A 21,814-nucleotide genomic window follows, 5' to 3' on the forward strand; every position below is an offset into this window, starting at 1 on the left:
TATCGCTAATGTGAGAAATTAAGCCTGGAAAGCGCTCTATTCATTTGGTTGTGAACTGTGGAAGTTTATTCCAGGTTTGACAGTTGTTCTTGTGTGTCATGGGAAAATGGGGGTATTATGGATCCTTATAAGGTTATTAGCCTAGTGTTGTACGATCAGAATCGGCAGGAGGTCTGTGGATGGACCTAAATGTGAATGTGAGCTCTATATCAGGCCGGATATGTTCATTTCAGCATAGCGTTGTTTACAGAGAAGTCTTCGGGCCTTGGATGTTATTTCTGTCGTCACATATTCCATGTAATACTTTATTGTGCCATGTGGGTTGCGAGATGACTTGATTATTCGCACATGTGTTATGGTCCCGTGTAGCTTGCAGTGTTATATGAGCAGGATGGCTCTCGAGATGCAGGTCATTTATTTCACCTTAGTCGTGCTTGAGTTTTGTAACGTATGGCGCTATCTGTCTCCCATGGATGGCATTATGTACTTGGCGTGCTTGTGGTCGACATTCGGTATTTTTTAAGTATGAGAATTCTAGCTCGGTAAGTATTTCCTTATAGATTATTATGTGTGGATCGGGTGGTACGCAACCACGGATAGTTTGTTTGGATCGGGTGGCACGCCGCCATGATATCATAGTTTGATCGGGTTACACGCCGCAATGGTATCATGGTTGGATCGGGTTGCACGCCGCAATGGTATCATGGTTGGATAGGGTTGCACACCGCAACGATATCATATGGGGATCATGTTGCATGCCGCAACAGTGTGATGTTGAGTACAGTTCCCCATATCTATTCTGGTGTGTCTTGTTTCTCATGTTCCAAGGAAGGTTCATGACATCTTTTCAGTTGTTTAATTAGTTACGTGGGTTGAGTAGTTCCTTCTAGGGTTCGATTTTCTTATGTATCACATTAGAGTTGGTAGCTTTTTGGCACGTTGTTGTATCATATGAGACCTTTGACAGTGTCTGAGATAGCTTATTGCCTGAGTGGCTTGTACTGGGAGAGACGAGATTATTGGACCTGGGATCAGTGCGATCGGATGTATATAAGGCATAGTAAAGAGAAAATATTGTTATTTGGTTCACGATGGGGTAATGGTTCTTGTCAGGAGGAGAGACTCAATGATTTGTGACTCGGCGGTTGGTTATGAACTTCTACACATCTTTTTCATCGTAGCAGTATTGTAAGAGTTGGAACATGACTTATATGTGTCATGAGGTGTGTTGTGGGCATCTGATTCGTGGAATTGTGGCTATTGTTGTCAGAGGATATTATTATGGTCATATGAATTATGCGGTGCATGATATGAATTCAGAACAGGTATACAATCATGTCTTGGTACAATATGTAGTGACTGATGCGGTGTTCGTATGTTGAAAACAGGCCGATGGAGAATTCTGGATGTTGGAATTTGGCTCTAAGGCTTATTTGACTAAATAAAAGGGAGGATCTTCGGACTTGCTTAAGCTAATGTGCTCAACTGGGTTGTGGTCGGGTAGGTGCACGAGGTGTTGGTCAATGATTTCGGCAAATTCCGGAGCAGTTCTTAGCACGTTCGAAGACGAACATATGTTTAAGTGGGAGAGAATGTAACGACTCGACCGGTCGTTTTGATCTCTAACACGTCGTTCAGCGGTATGAGACCATGAGTAGCTTCACTTCAAGTATTATGACTTATACGTGTGGTCGGAATTAAAATTCGGGAAGTTCGGAGTTGATTTGGAAAGAAAATTCTAATTTTAGAAGCTTTAGATTGGAGAAATTAACTAATGTTTGACTTTTGAATAAATAACCTCGGAATCAGAATTTGAAAGTTCCAATAGGTTCGTACGATGATTTTGGACTTGGGCGTATGTTCATATCAGGTTTTGGATGACCCGAGAGCGTTTCAGCACCTATTGTGGGAAGTTGGCATTTTGGAGTGATTTCATAAATTTGGGTTGAAGTGTATCTTAATTCTATCAGTGTCCGTTTGGGATTTCGAGCCTGGAAATAGCTCCGTACGGTGATTCTGGTCTTAGGAGCGCGTCCAGATGTAGATTTGGAGGTCTATACGTCATTTTGGGGACACTTGGCGGAAGTTGAAAATTGAAGGTTTTTGAAAAGTTTGACCGGGAGTGAATTTTTTTGATATCGAGTTCGGATTCCGATTTCGAAAGTTGGAGTAGGTCTTTAATGTCAAATGTGACTTGTGTGCAAAATTTGAGGTCAATCAGATGTGATTTGATAAGTTTCGTCATCGAATGTAGAAATTTGAAGTTCTAAAGTTCATTAAGCTCGAATTGGGATTCGATTCATGGTTTTAGCACTGTTTGAAGTGATTTGAAGGCTCGACTAAGTTCGTAATGTATTTTGGGACATGTTGGTATTATTGGTTGAGGTCTCAAGGGCCTCGGGTAGATTCCAAATGGTAAACAGATCAATTTTTGGACTTAGGGAATGCTGAGGCACCTAGTGTCTGGTGTAATTGCACCTGCCAGGTTTTGGCCGCAGGTGCGGAGCCGCAGAAGTGGCCAAGAGTGGGCGGAGAAGCAGAATTCGCTGGGGGAGGCTGGGACCGCAGATGCGGTCAAGTTCCGCAGAAGCGGGACTGCGCCCGAAGAGACGCAGTAACGAAGGCGCAGAAGCGCTGCCGGGCCGCAGATACGGGAAATGAGGGGCCTGAAGGAGGACCGCAAAAGCGGTATTTTGGCCGCACCTGCGGAACCGCATAAGCGGTCAAGTGATCGCAGGTGCGAGATGTCGCTGGGCAGTAGAATTCTTTAAGAACGAGATTTGGCCCATTTTCTTTCATTCTTTCTTGGTTGGGCGATTTTGAGGAGTTTCAAGTAGAAGTTTTCGTCATCTATGGCAAGGTAAGTTATTCCCACTTATTATAAGTTAAATACATAGACTATGTAAGGATTTAAGCATTTAAATTTGAAGAAATTGGGATTTTTGGTATAAAATCTAAAAAATTAGCATTTTTGGATTTTGACCACGATTTTGGAAATGGAATTAAGAATATATATATATATATATATATAAAAGAGGGACTTAAAAGAATGATGTGGCAATTCCTATGAGCAACATTTCTATTTATCTCTTTTCTCCTTTTTCTTGTATTTCTCCTCTTTTTTATGCCGGTTCGGTGTTGTAATAAAAACTCCAAAAGCCGCATGTCAAAGACCCCGTAACTGCCAGAATAAAGGGCCATCACTTCCTTCCAATATTATATATTACTCAAAGCAGACTTTTTCTCCACCCTCTCTCGAAACCGATGACACGATTTTCTTCCCACTGATAGTCAATCACTTTTCTTTCCATTTAAAATCAGAGTAAGAGCACAAATTTTCAACCGGTAGTACCTTCCCTCTCTGTTGCTGCATCTTCTTATCCTCCTTTTTCCTTTTTCCTTCTCCCTTTTTCATTTGAGAGTTCCATCTCTGTCTTTTGATGTTCAAATTATTTTTGCAGATTTGATTCATTATCTTTATTGGTCTAATGTGCCGTGCTTTGTCAAATTTTGCAACTTTGTTGTTCAAATTTGTCTCACTGATTTGCTCAAACGAATCACTTATTTCCTCTTTTCAGGTTTCAGGAATCGCTCTCTACATCAAATCTCGGTTCTCTCGGTCAACATTCTGAGCAAAGCTAATCTACCCATTTAAGCTTTCTGATTTCAAGTGCTTTTTGTATGTGTTTAACTACTTTGGTAAAACACTTAACTTATTCTCTTTTATCATGTTAATTAATTCCTTATTCCCTCTCATATTTTGATTATTTATACCTTTGTGATAGAGATGTGGCCGAGGGCAAAACAAGGGCCTATAACAGACACTCTTGGAACTTCTATTGGTTCATTATTTATACTTAACGTATTATTTTCGTCTGCTTTTTGTGTTAGTTATTTTATGAATCATTTAGGGAAAATGCTTTATTGTTGTTGGTGACGCCTTTCAACTGTTAGAGAGACTTATTTTGCCTATTATGTAATATGGATTCTACATTTTAATTTTGATGTTAGGAGATAAATTTGACGTTATTGGCAGCAAGTGTCGCCCTCTTAGCTACCTGTTTATGTCATACTGGGTTTTTATATATGGCAAGTGTTAGTATAAGAGAATTTATGCATCTTAAAATATATCAGTTTAAGTACCACGTCGAGGAAACAGGACAACTCAAACTAATTCAATGCCATGTCATTGCGCGTGCAGCTCACTGCTGCTAATCACTTGCTAACAACTCAAAATGATATGACAAGGGTTGGATAGCTTGTGACTTTTTATCTGTTACACCTCAGAAGGTTGATAATGTATAGAAATTACTGTTATTTTTCTGGAATTTCTCATGTGGAGAATGTAAACCATAAGAAGAGGGCCAAGGCACTTGGAGCAAATGTAAAGAAGTTGTGTCGTCAGTAGAACCTTCAACACACCACAACCACCATCATGCAAAAATTAAAGTAAGAACCATTTCATCATTCTTGGACTTAAGGATCAACGTCATAAAAATATTAATCGTAATTTTTCCTACAGCGCTCCGTGGCTTTTTTTTTTTATCTTTGTCATAGGAATAGAACAATTTACTGAATTTTCTGAAAGAGGGCCTTATTATTAAGCAGCAGAAACTAAGCAATTCCTTCAAAGCCAGGGAAGAGCTGGCTTGCTTCCTCCAAACTAATGGAAGAAGCTCCTGCATTAATTAATATTGACAATGAGTAAATACGGGAGAACAAGTTGAAGATTAGTATTTCTATTTAATGTGCTTAGGAGGAATACCAATGTAACTGTGGATAGACCAAATTGTTATTGGCATATTGTTGCTCCAATTCTTTAATTTTTGTCAATTGATATTGGTTTTCTCATCATATGGAATATCTGATATAGGGTGCTGGAATGACAAGATCAAATCCGATATTGCAGTCTCAGCAGCTGAAAAAAGCACTTGAGCAGCTCAAACACAATGAATTCACTGGAAAGAGAACTGCAAGATAATTTCTTAATGTTTCAAATGTATTTAAAGAGGGAAAAAATTAAAAGTTTAATTCAGTCCTTTAAAATTCAAAGCATTCAAATGGCAATAAAGTATGTAGAATGAGGGGAATAATTCTATATAAAGAAGAATATCTCATTAAATTAACATGTGATTTGTTATCTTGTAGAATAATTTTTTTCCCCATCTTTTACTTCTAAAAGCTGTTAGCCACAAAATGTTAGACAATGATAGATAGAATCAAGAAGGTATTAGTCAACTCATGCTCTTTTCTCCTTATTTCTTTTCTGTTCTACGTATGTACTTGATTTGTGTTTCTTTTTTATGAGTAGTTCTAATATATAAATTTAGTTTTGTTGGTATGAGACCTTGGAATTATTGGCCATCAGGACACTTACCAACTTATGATGCCTTTGTATTTCTATATCAGCTTGGACAATGTAACTATGGTACGTATTTAAAAAAATAATCAATGATTTGCTTAACAAAAGGATGTCATACTCTGTTAGTAGCATTTTGGATTGACACCCCTTGGGAAAGTTGAAATGCATACATTATCGTGATAGGCTAACGCAATGTGATGTTGCATTACTCATTCATTGTTCCTAATTACTATTCAAATTTTAAGAATGAGCATATCTACACGCGTATTTCTATGTTAGAGTACCTAATGGACTTTATGCCCATCAGACAATCTGCCTCGGCATGTTAACTGTGCAAATAACTTTCCTTTCTTGATAACTTTTCCAGATTACTAACCATTATAATCTGACATTTTTGTGGGACTTTTAAGCTATTGAAACTAATTCCTTTGTTATCTGGGATTTTTCTGAAGAGTGGTATGATAGAGGTCATTGACAAAGGAGTATACATGTGTATCATAAAACTGTTAGAACAAATCATAAAGATCTAACTTATCTGATGGACATGTCGTTAAACTTCAGTTCTCTGTTTTAGATTTTGGATTGGGTCCGTATTTAGCACTGCTAACCCCCACTAATATTTACAAAATGCATAAAAATAAAATAAATTACATTATTAATAGCTTATAGTACTATTTAAGGAATGGTTCGAAAAATATAGTTCTAAAAGAATCTATCAACTTCTCATTTTATAACTAATCTAAAAAATAATTGTTCTATAAATATACTAATGTTATTTAACAACCGCGCGAAGCGCGGCAAGTTTACTAGTACATTATATATTTGAGTTCGTGGTGTTATGGGTAATGTTTACCTTCGAAAAGTTTTTGAAAATCGGGCACGTGGGCCCGAGGATGATTTCTATCGACTTTTCGAGCGGAGTTGGAAATTATTGTAAATTGGATTGTAATGAGTATTATAGTATATATTTATGGATTTGTATATTTATTGACTAGTTTTGGAGCGTTGGGCATCAGTTTGAGTTGTTGAAAAGGCTTGGGAGCCGGTAATGGAATTTCGGAGCGAGGTAAGTCTCTTTTCTAACCTTGTAAGAGGGAATTAACCCCATAGGTGAATTGATTAATATGTGCTACTATTTGTGGGGGAGATACATACGCACAAGGTGACGGGAGTCTGTACGTAGCTACTAATTATGCTATTATCCGGGTAGTCTATGACCCATATCATGTTATACTTACAATGTTTGCCCCTACTTGATAACTTAATTGCTTAAGTCATATTGAAATTTGCTAAAAGAATCGTAAAGGGTTAAATTTCACTTACTTGAAGTTGTGAATGGGACACTTGACTATTGTTGAGAATTTTATGTTTCTTAAAGTACTTTTCTTTTGTGGAGTGGGCCGAACGCCTCGGTAGCAGATAAATGCATCTATGGTTTGCGTCGCTCGACCCTCGGCAGTGCACAGTTTAAATATTTATGTTGGATCGGTTCGTACGACCTCGACATGATTTGCGCATGATAAATCTTTGGAATTAATAATAATTGTTATTGCTTCTTTGGCCTGAGATACGAAATGTTAAATGACGAAAAATAAATTTAAAAATTTCCTATTAACAAAAGAATTGTTTACTTACTTTATGTTATTGAGTTTACAGTCGTTCTATACAATCCATGCTTAATTATAATATCGGTACTTTATTGATAGCCCATAGTAAGTATCGGAGTCGACCCCTCATCACTACTTCTTCGAGGTTAGACTGGATACTTACTAGGTATGCGTTGATTTTATACTCATACTACACTTGCTGCACATTTTTATGTAGGTGCATATATGTCTAGTGGACTTGTGGGCGCATAGGCGCGATTATTGCGGGGACTTAGGTGAGTTGCATTCCACGTTACGAGTCCGCAGTACGCACAGAGTCTCCATCCGAGTTATTTGCACACTCCTGTCTAATTGTATCCCCAGACAAATGTAGTATTTTACTGTATTTCCTAGTTGATGCTCATACTTATGACATCGAGTTTTGGGGGTGCTTTTGGGTTGTTCAGTAATGAAGTTGGAATACATATATACATATATATATATATATTGTCATTTACTCTGTAAATTTTATCTCTTACTATTTAATTGAAGAAAATTATGATTTCAAAAATACTAAAATGAGTAATGAAGTTGAAAAAAAAATAAGTAATCGAAGTTGCAAGTTGCAACTGAAAAAGAGTATTTAATAGTGTTTGTTTGAAGTTCCTGAGATTTTTTGAATTTGCAAACTTATATTTTGGAGTTTTTGGAAAAATATACGTTCGAGTTAAATTTTGAAAAATACATTGATAAAAAATATTCGGACTCTGTTTTTTAGAAATTTCAAAACTGATAGGCTCCTAACATTTTATGAATATTTCAATCAGGGGCTTAAACTCTTTATAGTGTCCATTGTCGGAGAAAAAAACTTGTTTTATTTACCTCCATTGTTTTCACTTGTAAATGAGTTGGCATATCATGGAAGAAAAACAATCATAATAGCTCAATAGAAGGGAGTATACTCTTTTGCAAAGATTTTGTTAATGACGAGCCATATAATCAAGATATTACATAGTGCTTTGGGGGCAATAATAGAACACCAACAACAACAATAACACAATAACATATCAAGTAGTACCTTATGAAAATAAAAAGACTGTTTCCAATAGATCATCGGTTTAGGAAGGGACAATAATAGAACAACGATGAAATATATTTGTTCGCAGTAGTGGATCTAGAGTATTGTTATTGGGTTTCCGGAAACCTAATAACTTTTGCGTAGACATTGTATTTCTATCAAGAAGTCCATTAAGTATTTATAAATATCCAACTATGCACCCAATTATTATTGTATATTTATTTGAGATTACGGTAGAATCCATAAATTTCAAATTTTAAATTCACCTCTATTTGTTCGGTCTTATTTTTTATATTGAACTAAACAATTTAATGATATTAATTATACATTAAAGTGAAATATATATATTAACTAATCATATAAGCCACGTGTCTTGCCTTTATTATGCGCGATACAGACACTCGGTGCGAGCAACTATTATTAGAGGAAAAACTATCCATAGATGAAAAGTTAAGGATGCAATTGTACTTTGATTAAACTAAAAGGACCAGTAATGCTTTATGCCATATGTTGTAGACCTTCAGTGCTAAAATCCTTACCTTATCCAGCTGTCCCCCACAAATTTCAAATTTCAAATTCTTTTCCACAGATTCCAAGGTGTCAAGTTTCAAATTCAATCTGACCGTTGATTCAGTAACCGTTGCCTGGAGCTCCGGCTCCGCCGCTCACCCCACCCCATCTCTCTCAAGCCCTAAAATAATTTAAATCTCACTATAAATATCAACCTCCTCTCTGTCCCTACATACCTCTCTTTAATCCCCTTACTTTTCCTCTCTTATTCTCCTTTCTCTCCGTACATTTTCTCCGCTCCTATTTTCAAAATGCGAGAAATCCTTCACATTCAAGGTGGACAATGCGGCAACCAAATCGGTGCCAAGTTTTGGGAAGTAGTTTGTGCCGAACACGGCATTGATTCTACCGGCCGATATGACGGAGATGCAGATCTCCAGCTTGAGAGAATCAATGTCTATTACAATGAGGCAACCTGTGGAAGGTTTGTTCCTAGGGCTGTTCTTATGGATCTGGAACCTGGTACCATGGACAGTATCAGATCTGGTCCGTACGGTCAGATCTTTAGGCCTGATAACTTTGTTTTTGGCCAATCTGGTGCTGGTAATAACTGGGCTAAAGGTCATTACACTGAAGGCGCTGAATTAATTGATTCTGTTCTTGATGTCGTTCGTAAGGAAGCTGAAAACTGTGATTGCCTGCAAGGTTTGTTTCTCAACCCGTCCCTCAATGCTTAATTTTTCTCCTTATGATATGCACATTTAACCTTCAATTAATTAAAATGTGTCTTTTCGATCTCTTTATGTAGAAGAAATGTTACATATAGACTATTTTTTTAAACTATATTGACTTCAAATATGGGGGAATAATACAACTTAACGGTGACTAAATGGTGGAACTGTTAATAATTTTAGTACATTGTGAAATTCTTGGGCAAATGGATAAAAAATGCACATATTAATTAGTTGAAGGTTAAATGTATTTAGTCGGATAAATTTTGATGTTATGCATGTGTTTTGGTGTTATGGATCTCACAATTTTCAGAGATTTACATGTTTTTGGGTTTTGATTCATGTTTGTTTTTTGGTTTGTTTCAGGATTTCAGGTGTGCCATTCATTGGGTGGAGGAACAGGGTCGGGTATGGGCACCCTTTTGATTTCCAAAATCAGAGAGGAATACCCAGACCGAATGATGCTTACGTTCTCAGTTTTTCCTTCCCCAAAGGTTTCTGACACTGTTGTCGAACCTTACAATGCTACTCTGTCTGTTCATCAACTAGTTGAAAATGCAGATGAATGTATGGTCCTTGACAATGAGGCTTTATATGACATTTGCTTCAGAACTTTAAAGCTCACCACCCCAAGCTGTAAGATCTTTTGGCATCTTGATTTGCCCTTTCTCATGTATTTACTAGTATATACGTTATTGTTTTGTGCTTTTATTAACTATTTTCTTATTGCTTGATGGAACAGTTGGAGATCTGAATCATTTGATATCAGCCACAATGTCTGGTGTCACGTGCTGCTTGCGTTTCCCTGGGCAGTTGAACTCTGATTTAAGGAAGTTAGCTGTGAATTTGATCCCATTCCCAAGGCTCCACTTCTTTATGGTTGGATTTGCGCCTTTGACTTCCCGTGGTTCTCAGCAGTACAGAGCTTTGACAGTTCCCGAGCTAACACAGCAAATGTGGGACTCTAAGAACATGATGTGCGCAGCTGACCCTCGCCATGGAAGATATTTAACTGCATCTGCTATGTTCAGGGGAAAAATGAGCACAAAAGAGGTTGATGAGCAAATGCTCAATGTGCAGAACAAGAACTCTTCCTACTTTGTTGAGTGGATCCCGAACAATGTGAAATCAACTGTTTGTGATATCCCACCTACTGGACTTAAGATGGCGTCGACATTCATTGGGAACTCGACATCAATTCAGGAGATGTTTAGGCGTGTGAGCGAACAGTTCACTGCTATGTTCAGGAGAAAGGCTTTCTTGCATTGGTACACTGGTGAGGGAATGGACGAGATGGAGTTTACTGAGGCTGAAAGTAACATGAATGATCTGGTTTCAGAGTATCAGCAGTACCAAGATGCCACTGCTGATGAGGAGGGAGACTATTATGAGGATGAAGAGGAGGAAGCTCAGGAGGATTAATTTGAAATGCTATTGTGAACTTTGAAATATGAATGAAGCCAAAACCACAACTTCCAGTTGATGTTCTTTTGGCTATGTGATGTAATAGTGCTCTTCAAACTTCAGGCTTTTGTAATATTTCTTTTGGAAGACTACTTGCTATGCTTATACAAGTATTATGTTTCTTGTCTGTTTGTAATAGTACTTGTTTCTTTTGGCTTTGTTTTTAGTTTTAGTCTTGAACAATCTTATCTTGATTGTTAATGTGTTTTATTTTTTGTGATTCCTGCTATCTTTTGCTCTCTGTTTTCATTTTTTGTGATTCCTGCAGCAACTTGTTTGTGCTTCAAGATTGTCCAAAGTGTGTTTGCGTTTCTGCGTACGCACTATACCCTTCCAAGAGATTTTACTGAGCTCTTGTTGTTTCTACTCCATATATTGTTGTCAAAAGTCGTGCTGCTATTTAAGGCTCTGTGTGTTTAAGGCAATTTTGAGAAAGCCAATCTAGTTCTATTATTGATTTTGTTGGAAATCACATTCAGACGAAAGCTTTATCGTCTGGATGAAACTCCTGACAAACTTGGAGTAGGGTAGCTATCTCACAGCTCGTAATTTCCTTCATTGAGTGCACCGATTTATGGAGCCAGATATTTAGATGTTTTGTTGAGTCAGAATGAATTCGAGCATACAAAGCAGAAAAAAGGCCCAAAATAGTCCAGTATCTTTTGGATTTTAACTCAAAATAATCCTATTTCTTTTTAATAAAGTGGTACATTTTTAATCTCCGATCAAACTTCTGTTAGTTTTTTAACGAAAAGAACCTCACATGCCCATATGAGATTTAATTTCTTAGAAAAGAAAAATTATTCTTTTTGTTGAGCAAGAATTCTTTTTGTTGAGCAAGAACCCGATCAAAACACATTCTTAACCAAATAGTCAAAACCCCGCTGCATAAGTCAGGCTCAATCAATTTGTCTAATGTATGGTAATGTGTGTAGTTGAAGTTGTGCATTTTTTCTTCTGATCATGATATTAAATTAAATATAGGAAACTTTCAGTGAGTTGTATGGAATTGCATCTTATCTGATTCTTGTTATCTTTTGAAGTTGATAACTAAGAAGAAAATTTCCCAATAAATAAAAAGAATAACGAGGATTTTGCACACGGTACCTATAATAAATATAAAATCTAAACTAGACAAATAGCAGTTCCCAGCTTGCAAGTTGCAAAGCTCTCACGAGAAGGGGAAGGGGTATGATATAGTTCATTCAAGGTAGCTTCTGATTACCATCTCCAAGATTTACCAGTGTACATAAGGAATTAAGGTTGTTAAAAGGCTATATACATCAATGAAATTCTTGATAAAATAATTTAGGATTTTTACAGTTAAATGCTAGTTCAATAAGAGGAAGAGCATGAAACTCAAGAATGCAACACCTACTAAATGATCACTTGAAACGTCTTCGATCTGCCATTACTGTACACTTTTTCAAACTAAAGAGTAATTCGACAAGATTAATAGTGTGGTAGTATTTGTTTTCTAAGGAAATAAATCTCATATGTTGGCATGTGAGGTTCTTTCCATTAAAAAAGTAGTAGAAGTTGTGATGGAGACTAAAAATGCACCACTTTATTAAAGAATGTGGATTATTAGTGCTCAATGTAAAAGAAATAGAATTATTTTGAGTTAAAGTCCAAAAATACTGAACTATTTTGGGTCTTTTCTCATACAAAGTACCAGAGGCGGATGCAATGTATTACCTACGGGTTCAACTGAACCCATAACTTTCGACGCGGAGTAGAAATTTGTAAGTAAAAATTCATTAAAATTACAAAAATAGTAGATTTGAACTCATAACTTTAAAAATGTAATGGGTTCAATGTTAAAATTTTTAAAATTAAACCCATAAAATTTAAATTTTGGATCCGCCTCTGCAAAGTACAATGGTAAAGAGGCCTTTTAACAAGATGAAAATGAATATCACAAGGCTTAAATATATACAGTACCCTTGTTCCCTAGTTGCACAGATTCACAACTCACCTCTGTTAACAACAACATACCCGTATAACTATATTGTTAACAGCTTATGTCAACCTCAAAAGCACAGTGGAAAATTTAGGTAGCAGCAATCCAACCAGAGCACCGGTACTATTAATAATTACTTTCTCCGTTCACTTTTACTTGTACAGTATTCTAAAAATAAAATTTTAAATTATTTTCTCAAATACATTAAGAATATGTATAAATTAATATGAATATCATGGTAAATTATGCACTTTATTTATTATTTCTTAAGGGGTGTGCAAAGTATATCTGTGGACAAGTAAAAGTGAACGGAAGGAGTAATTTTCAAAATCACCAGTAAAAGCATATTTAGATAACATGAATAGCAGTATATAAATCTCTGATCATTACGGATTCTTGAAGTTGTTAAGGCAAATCCACCGGAGATATCATACGGTCACTTGTCAAAACATGCTTTGGTCTCACGAGCTTATACGAAGTTGTTTAAGGAGGGAAAGGCGGATGATGGTGATTAAATTGATATCATCTCCAAGATATGCAAGGAACTTTTCTAAACATCGAGCCATTATTAAACACAAAAGCATCAATGCTATTATTGTATAGGCCAAAATCCGTTTTCAGTATATTTAGCGTAATATGACATTAAAAATAGTTATCGGTCTAGCTCGTCCAAGACGTAGCGAGGTCAATGGTCGAGGTGCCGACATGAGCCGTGGTCAAGATATCGATGGTTATCGCAATCAAGATGTTAGCAAGGGTTGGGGTCGAGATCGACTGTTGATGATATGACTTGTAACGGCTAATTTATCAAGATTGGCTACTAAAAGAAAATATTTTAGTGAATATTCCCTCCATTTGTACTATTAAGGTTTCCTAGAAAAAAGGCCCGATATATATAGAAAGAAGAGACAATGATAGGGGCATATAATATTCATTTTTCTGATAAGAACACTTTTGAGAAGGAGACTTTCCTTCTTACAAAAATACAAAGATTACCTTTTTACAAAGATTTTTGTTGATATTGTTCCCTACTTTTCCATCAGATTCGAGTACCGTTCATGCAAATCTTAGATTTATCTGTCAGTCATCACTGTCATGCAAATTATTCGTTAAACCCATCCATTATGGGGTGAATCATTCTCCCTATTTACTTAAATGTCATTTATTGACATTTATTGTTAGTTATATCTTCCTCAATGTTCTTGCTTTAAGTGTATCCTATATTTATTGCCACCAGTCATATACGGAATCTGTCCCAACTAACATACGTCTTAGTGCTTAAATATCTAGAGTTATTATCCTTGACTAGATGTCACGACCCAAAATTCCACCATAGGAGTCGTGATGACACCTAATCTCTAAGACTAGGTAAGCCGATTTCCATTGCATTTTTGAAGCCATTTTTTTTGAATTAAATAAATAATCAAAACTAACAGCAGAAATAATTACAATATACAACCTCCCAAGACTGGTAGTACTGAATCATGAACTCTAACTGAATAAATGGAATGATCACGATGACCGAATATACAATACTATTTGAATACAAATTAACAATATAATGAAATGAAAAGACTCCAAGGGACTGCGACGGCCAAGCAGCTCTACCTTGAATCTTTACGATCGCGCTTTAACTCTACTCAAGTCCGATACCTCCAATGCGTGGCTCTGCACAAAAATGTGTAGAAGTGTAGAGTGAGCATACCAAAGCGGTACCCATTAAGTATCAAGACTAACATTAATGGAGTAGAGATGAGGTACAGTCAAAACACTTACTAGTCTAATAACCAGTGCAATATAATATACAAAATACTAGGAAACAATAACAATAAGAGTAGAATAAAACAACCAGTGATATGCACAATAGACAACAAGAATACCATTAATATCCCTCAATAATTAATAAACACAATTATACCCAATTAAATCAAGTCCTTCAAATAAATGTCTTTTTGAATAAAAATCCTTCCAAATAAATATTTTGAATATAATTCTTTCAATTAAAAATTCACCATGTGACACCTCATTTCATAATCATAAAAAATCCGGGTTTCATCCCATTTTCATATTTTTCGTAAACACGGGTCTCAACCTATTTTCATATTTTCATGGCACCTCATGCCCCATAATTAAATTATCATGTTTTCCCGGATATCCTCAATGTATATAAGGGCACTCCCGAGATACCGCCTCGTAGTCCCAAATCATAAATAAATTCACAATATCTCATTTTCTTATATCACCGTGGGAGCCTTCACATTTAATTTTGAAAGAAATTATTTTTCCCGAAATGGCATCCCACGTTTTAGCCATCCTTATCATACCGCATAGCTTCTAGTAGTTCCCCTACTAGCCACGCGTTTCAAGTCACCCTTATCTCACCGCATGCGTTTCAACACCCTGACCTTATATCACCGCATGACTTCTAGTAGTTCCCCTACTAGCCATGCGTTTCAAGCCACCCTCATCTCACCGCATGCGTAGCAATATCACAATATTTCACAAATCGTACCTCAAGTGCCCAAATATCACAGCATAATACAACTTGCACCTCAAGTGCCCAAATATTATAATATATCACAAATTGCACATCAAGTACTCAAATATTATAACATATCATAAATTGCACATCAAATGCTCAAATCTTACAACAAATCACAAATTGCACATCAAGTGTTCAAATATTACAACATATCACAAATTGCACATCAAGTGCTCAAATATTACAACTTGCCACAGAAATCAATAACACATTATTTTTTCACAATAAGGAGCCATGACTCAATCATAATGTGCACAACATCTTAACAAAATGTTCGGGAATGAACAACTCAACCGAATAATATTTCACAATTTGGCACTTTGCCTCAATATGATTCACGCCCTTTATAATTCAATACCAAATTTTCCACAACGTGAACTGAAAAGTAATTCATCTTATTAACTAAATTTTCCATTTTAATTATTTGTAGGTAAAATCAATAATGAAAATATTTTCCATAAAAAAAATGGCAACTCAAACAAACACAGAGTTTACATAAAAGTCAAGTGACAATCATAATAATTTATCCTATAAAAACAACCTCGGCAAACAAAGAATGAGGCATGAAAAATAAGGGATTTAATAAGTTACAATAATTTTCCAACTTAATACTTAAGGGCGTCTACGAATTTCAACCGATATAATTTGCACATATAAACCAAGTACGTACTCGTCACCTCGCATACATGGTTTTCAATTACACAATTTTCATATGAGACTCAATGCCTAAGGGATAATTCCCCCACTCGAGGTTAGGCAAGATACTTACCTTTTTGAAGTTATGCCAATATTCCATAATCGCCTTCTTGCTTGAATTTGACCTCCAAACACCTCGAATCTAGCCACAAATAATTCGATTCAGTCAATAAAATTATTGAAATTAATTCCATAAGAAAATACTAATTTTCCAACAAAAAATCCGAAATTAGCTCAAAAGTCCACCGTGGGGACCACATCTTGGAACCCGACAAAAGTTACAAAATCTGAAAGCCCATTCAACCACGAGTCTAACCATACCATTTTTACCAAAATCCGACCTCAACTCGACCTCCAAATCTTCAATTCTTATTTTCAAATCCCTAAGTTCAAATCCCCGATTTACACCTCAAAAACATGTAATATAGTCAAATTAGTCGATGATAATTCAATATTATGGAGTAGAAATGATCACAAGTGACTTACCTCAAGTTTTCCTTGAATTCTCTCTCAAAATCGCCCCAAAAACCGTGCTTGAAGGTCCAAAAATGGCAAAACTCGGAACCCCCTCTGTTTTGAACATTCTGTCCAGGATTTTCGCATCCGCAGTGATTTCTTCGCACATGCGGTCTTTGCATATGCGGTGATTGCTTTGCACCTGCGCTCTATGCATCCGCGGTGATTTCTTTGCACCTGCGGTCTTCGTATCCGCGGTGATTTCTTCGCACCTGCGGTCTTCGCACCCGCGATGACTGTTTTCGCACCCGCGGTGATTTTTTTCGCACCCGCGGTGCCTGGACAGCCCATGCATTTTCGCTTCTACGAATCATTCCTCGCATCCACGAGCTCTCACCTGCGGCCCTTTTTCACACAGGTGCGATCACACAAGCAACCCAGCTGCTTCAGCTCCTCCTCCAAATCCAAATTCGATCCGTTAAGTATCCGAAACTCACCCGAGGCCCTCGGGATCCCGTCCGAATATACCAACAAGTTTCATAACATAACACGGACATATAGAGGCCTCAAATCATATCAAACAACATCAAAACGATGAATCGCACCTCAAATCAAAATCTATGAACTTTGAACTTTCAAATTCTCTATCTTGTGCCGAAACATATCAAATCAATCCGAAATGACTTCAAATTTTGCACACAAGTCATAAATGACATAACAAAGCTATTCAAATTTTCAGAATAATATTTCGACCCTGATATCAAAAAGTCAACCCCCCGGTCAAACTTCCCAAAATTTAATTTTTTCTCCATTTCAAGCCTACTTCCACTACGGACCTTCAAATAATTTTTCGGACACGCTCCTAAGTCCAAAATCATCATACGGAACTATCGACATCATCAAAATTCTATTCCGAAGTCGTTTACTCAAAAGTCAACTCTCCAGTTAACTCTTTCCATTTAAGCTTCTAAATAAGGATTGTTATTTTAATTTAATTCCGAATCTTCAGTAAATCAAACTTGACCACACCCGCATGTCATAATACATATTGTGAAGCTGTTCGAGATCTTAAGTCACTGAACGGGGCGTAAATTCTTAAAACGACAAGTCGGGTCGTTACATTCTCCATCTCTTAAACAAACGTTCGTCCTCGGACGTGCTAAAAATCTTTCTGAGGATTTTAAATTACTAGGTATATTCTTGCACACATACTTGTGGGTGATTCTACATTCTCGCAATTTAACACGGGTCCGACAATACCATCTCAATTTAGATTATTTCTTTTCTCCATTCTTATAAGCTTTAGAGCAAAAATCCCTAACTCTCCATTAATTTCCAAAATACCTGATTTTCACTTCGACGCACGGTATTAGTCTCAACTGGCTATAGCAACTCATGCCTATGCGCACATCAACTTTCTTGATAGTGTTGAAGTACTTCAATTTTTTTTTTCTGGAGTATTTCATTCTTCCCCGCTTAGGATCATTCGCCCTCAAACACATAACATAACTTATCTCTTCTTTCGCACATCTCAATCCCCCAAATTTTTCTAACTCCCAAATTTTTCAGAAAATTTTGGCATAGTCTCCCCTGTAATTGGGCCTATCCACCTGCCAGAGTAACACCCAAACAACTCCTAACAACATATCCAACACCCAACAAAATACCACAGGGTATATATCAATAACATTAATCTCAGTATTGCCTTATCATAATGATGTCAGGACATAAAGCACATCATATGTATGCATATCACTACATCTCTAATCTTAAAAGATGTTCATAATTAATTCTAGTATCATCAATTAATCTCATATTAACCATCACCTCATTTCGAATTTTCACAATACTGACAACAGAACGAGAGGTATGAAGACCTCATGATTACTTACTCAGATTAATGAGTCACATTTAACGCCACCACTTCATAGGCTAAAACTCAATAATTACAGCACGAAAATGACTGAATATGAACAGAAAATATACAAGCATTATCAAATAAGCCTAACCGGCATGACTCCCTATTAATATTATTGCACAAATTAAATTTCACAAGGGAGAATTTTAAACTCATAAACATTTCACCACAAGGACCTCGTCCTTATATAACTTCCATCGCGGCTTGCAGCCTGGTTTAAATATTTCACATCATATAAAAATACGAGGATCTCGTCCTCAAATCCGAATCACAATTATGTTGCACATTGTGCCAACTGAAATTTTTAATTTCCTTTATTTCTTCTTTTCAATACATTTCATAAACAATTTTCACAACATATAATGAACCCTCATACCGGTAGGACGTATAATTCATAAAAATTGGAATTAATTATTCTGAAACACATTAAACCTACTGTAATGAATAATAAAAATTATTTTTGGACTTATAGCCCTCAATGGTGTACAGAAATAAAATAGCAGACACGAACTCACATCTTTAAATCGCCCAACAAGGATAAACATATAAGTGGGTTACAAATTTACGAAGCTCACCATAAGTGGAGCATAATAGGAGGACTCACCTCATTATTCAAAACCGAATCAAATTAAAGAAAATATCTTTTTATAATAAAAATCAGGATCGTACCTGCAACGACACCATCTGGTGTTATGGCCTTAGCCAAATCATAGTGATTAAATCAACGGGTCGGGCCTCCACCTCTTAGGCGCCCACTACCCGCCTGTCCTCCACCTCTACCTGACTGTACATGTGGAGTATCAACTGGAATAAAGCTTGTAGCTGGAGTGTTCTGATGAAATCCACCCCTCCTAAGTCTGGGACAATCTCTCATGATATGCCTAGTATCACCACACTCATGACAACCTCTTTGAGGTCGCGGCTGCTCATACTGAGTCTGTGCCGGATAACTGGAATAACCACTGTAAGAATCTTGTATCGGTGGTGCACTATAAACTGGAGCATCCCGAGTAATCTGATGTGCGGACTGAACTGACTAACTGCTCGAGCCTCCGCTATAATGGGTTCTAGCTGAAGAGTAAAATCCACTGAACCCTCCAGATCTTCAAGACCTTTTGGCCTCCTTAGACTCCCTTTCCTCGCCTAAAACACCCTCAATCTTCCTTGCAATCTCTACTACTTGTTGAAATGGAGCATCAGTTTGCAACTCTCGAGCCATGCATATTTTAATATCATAATCGAGCCCCTCAATGAATCTGCGGACCCGTTCTTTGATTGTAGGAACTAAGATAGGTGCATGACGGGCTAACTCACTGAACCTGATAGTATATTCTGACACTGTCATAGTTCCCTGACATAACCGTTCAAACTTTGTGTGCCACGCATCTCTGAGAGTCTGGGGAACAAACTCTTTCAAGAATATTTCCAAAAATTAAGCCCAAGTTGGTGGTGTAGCATCGGCTGGTCTACCTTCTTCATAGATTTGCCACCACCGATACGCTGCGCCTGATAGTTGAAATGTAGTAAAGATGACTCCGCTCACCTCCACAATACCCATGGTGCGGAGAATACGGTGACAATTTTCTAGAAATTTTTGGGCATCCTCTGTAGCTGTGCCACTGAAAGTTGGTGGATCATATTTCTTAAACCTTTCAAGTCTGTTTTGTTCTTCTTCTGATGCCTCAGGCCTGACCTTAGGCCGAAGCGGAATAACAGGTTGTACCGGTACTACACCCGAAACCTGACCAACGTGAACCTGCTGCTCTGGAGTTGTGGTAGGAGTCTGAGCTACTCCCCCAATCTGCGAAATATTTGGTGCAACAGAGATCAATCTCGCATGAGTTAATGTACCAAACATACTCAGGAACTGTGTTAAGGTCTCCTGAAGTCCGGGGGTAACAACAGGTGCTTCTGGTACCAGTCCCCCAACTGGAGCTACTGGTGGCTCCTCAACTGTTGTTCTGACAGGTGCTCTAGTCGTAGCACGTGCCCTTCCTCGGCCTCTAACTCGGTCCCGGCCTCTTGCAGCCCTAGCATTATGTGCGGATGCCTGCTCAGCTAACCCAGTAGCACGTGTCCTCACCATCTGTGAGAGAATGGAGATACAAAGGTTCAAATTCCAAATTCAACAAATTCTGCACGACAAGAATGAAAGAAATGGAAATTTCCTAATAGTTCTGTAGCCTCTCGAAGATAAGTACAGACGTCTCCGTACCGATCTGCAAGACTCTACTAGACTCATTCGTGACTCGTAGAACCTATGAACCTAGAGCTCTGATACTAACTTGTCACGACCCAAAATTCCACCACAGGAGTCGTGATGGCACCTAGCCTCTAAGACTAGGTAAGCCGATTTCCATTGCATTTTTGAAGCCATTTTTTTAATTAAATAAATAATCAAAACTAACAGCGGAAATAATTACAATATACAACCTCCTAAGACTGGTAGTACTGAGTTACGAACTCTAACTGAATAAATGGAATGATCACGAGGACCGAATATACAATACTGTTTGATTACAAATTAACAATACAATGAAATGAAAAGACTCCAAGGGACTACGACGGCCAAGCAGTTCTACCTTGAATCTATACGATCGCGCTTTAACTCTGCTCAAGTCCGATACCTCCAATGCTTGGCTCTACACAAAAATGTGTATAAGTGTAGAATGAGCACACCACAGCGATGCCCAGTAAGTATCAAGACTAACCTCAATGTAGTAGAGATGAGGTACAGTCAAGACACTCACTAGTCTAATAACCTGTGCAATATAATATACAAAATACTAGGAAACAATAACAATAAGGGAAGGATAAAACAACCAGTGATATGCACAATAGACAACAAGAATACCATTAATATCCTTGAATATTTAATAAACACAATTACACCCAATTAAATCAAGTCCTTCAAATAAATGTCTTTTTGAATAAAAATCTTTCCAAATAAATATTTTGAATATAATTCATTCAATTAAAAAGTCACCATGTGACACCTCATTTCATAATCATAAAAATACGGGTCTCAGCCCATTTTCATATTTTTCGTAAATACGGGTCTCAACCCATTTTTAAATTTTCATGGCACCTCGTGCCCCATAATTAAATCATCATGTTTTTCCGGCACCTCGTGCCCTCAATTCATATCTCAACTGCATGAACAACTCACGTGCCAAATAGCCTCAATGTATATAAGATCCACATGATCAATCTATTTCCACTAAAGTGAGTTTAAAATTTTTAAATCAAGTAAGAAATCAACAAAGAATTGAATTTATTTTTAGAATTCATTTGGGTGAATAAAGTAACATTTCACTTAAATTAAGGAATCAGATAAACTACTGGTTTGGTTGTAAAATTATTTAATTTAAAATAAAATAATAATTCCTTTTTATTTAAATCAACTCAATCATCGAAAATCAGTAAGAAAACCCAGAAATATACTTCTTCAGAGTCACGTGCTAAAAAGCCAAAGCCAACACAATATAATTAGGAACACAAAACACAT

The 21,814-nt window shown here is 37.0% G+C and overlaps 1 protein-coding gene and 1 long non-coding RNA gene across 2 annotated transcripts; both read left to right on the forward strand.

Annotated features, from left to right (window-relative positions):
• Nucleotides 1-3,121: 3,121 nt before the first annotated feature.
• LOC107802211 (uncharacterized) lies at nt 3,122-5,242 on the forward strand. Its single transcript, XR_012706855.1, has 2 exons — nt 3,122-4,449; nt 4,874-5,242. It is a non-coding gene; the product is annotated as an uncharacterized LOC107802211 (long non-coding RNA).
• A 3,513-nt stretch (nt 5,243-8,755) lies between these two features.
• Nucleotides 8,756-10,867, forward strand: LOC107802214 (tubulin beta-2 chain-like). Its single transcript, XM_016625668.2, has 3 exons — nt 8,756-9,241; nt 9,634-9,903; nt 10,010-10,867. The coding sequence occupies exons 1-3, from the start codon at nt 8,848-8,850 to the stop codon at nt 10,687-10,689; spliced, it is 1,344 nt and encodes a 447-aa protein (XP_016481154.1). The 5' UTR covers nt 8,756-8,847; the 3' UTR covers nt 10,690-10,867.
• The last annotated feature ends 10,947 nt before the right edge of the window (nt 10,868-21,814 follow it).

The sequence above is a fragment of the Nicotiana tabacum genome, chromosome 24 (assembly GCF_000715075.1).
Source record: "Nicotiana tabacum cultivar K326 chromosome 24, ASM71507v2, whole genome shotgun sequence".
NCBI classification, from domain to species: Eukaryota; Viridiplantae; Streptophyta; class Magnoliopsida; order Solanales; family Solanaceae; genus Nicotiana; species Nicotiana tabacum.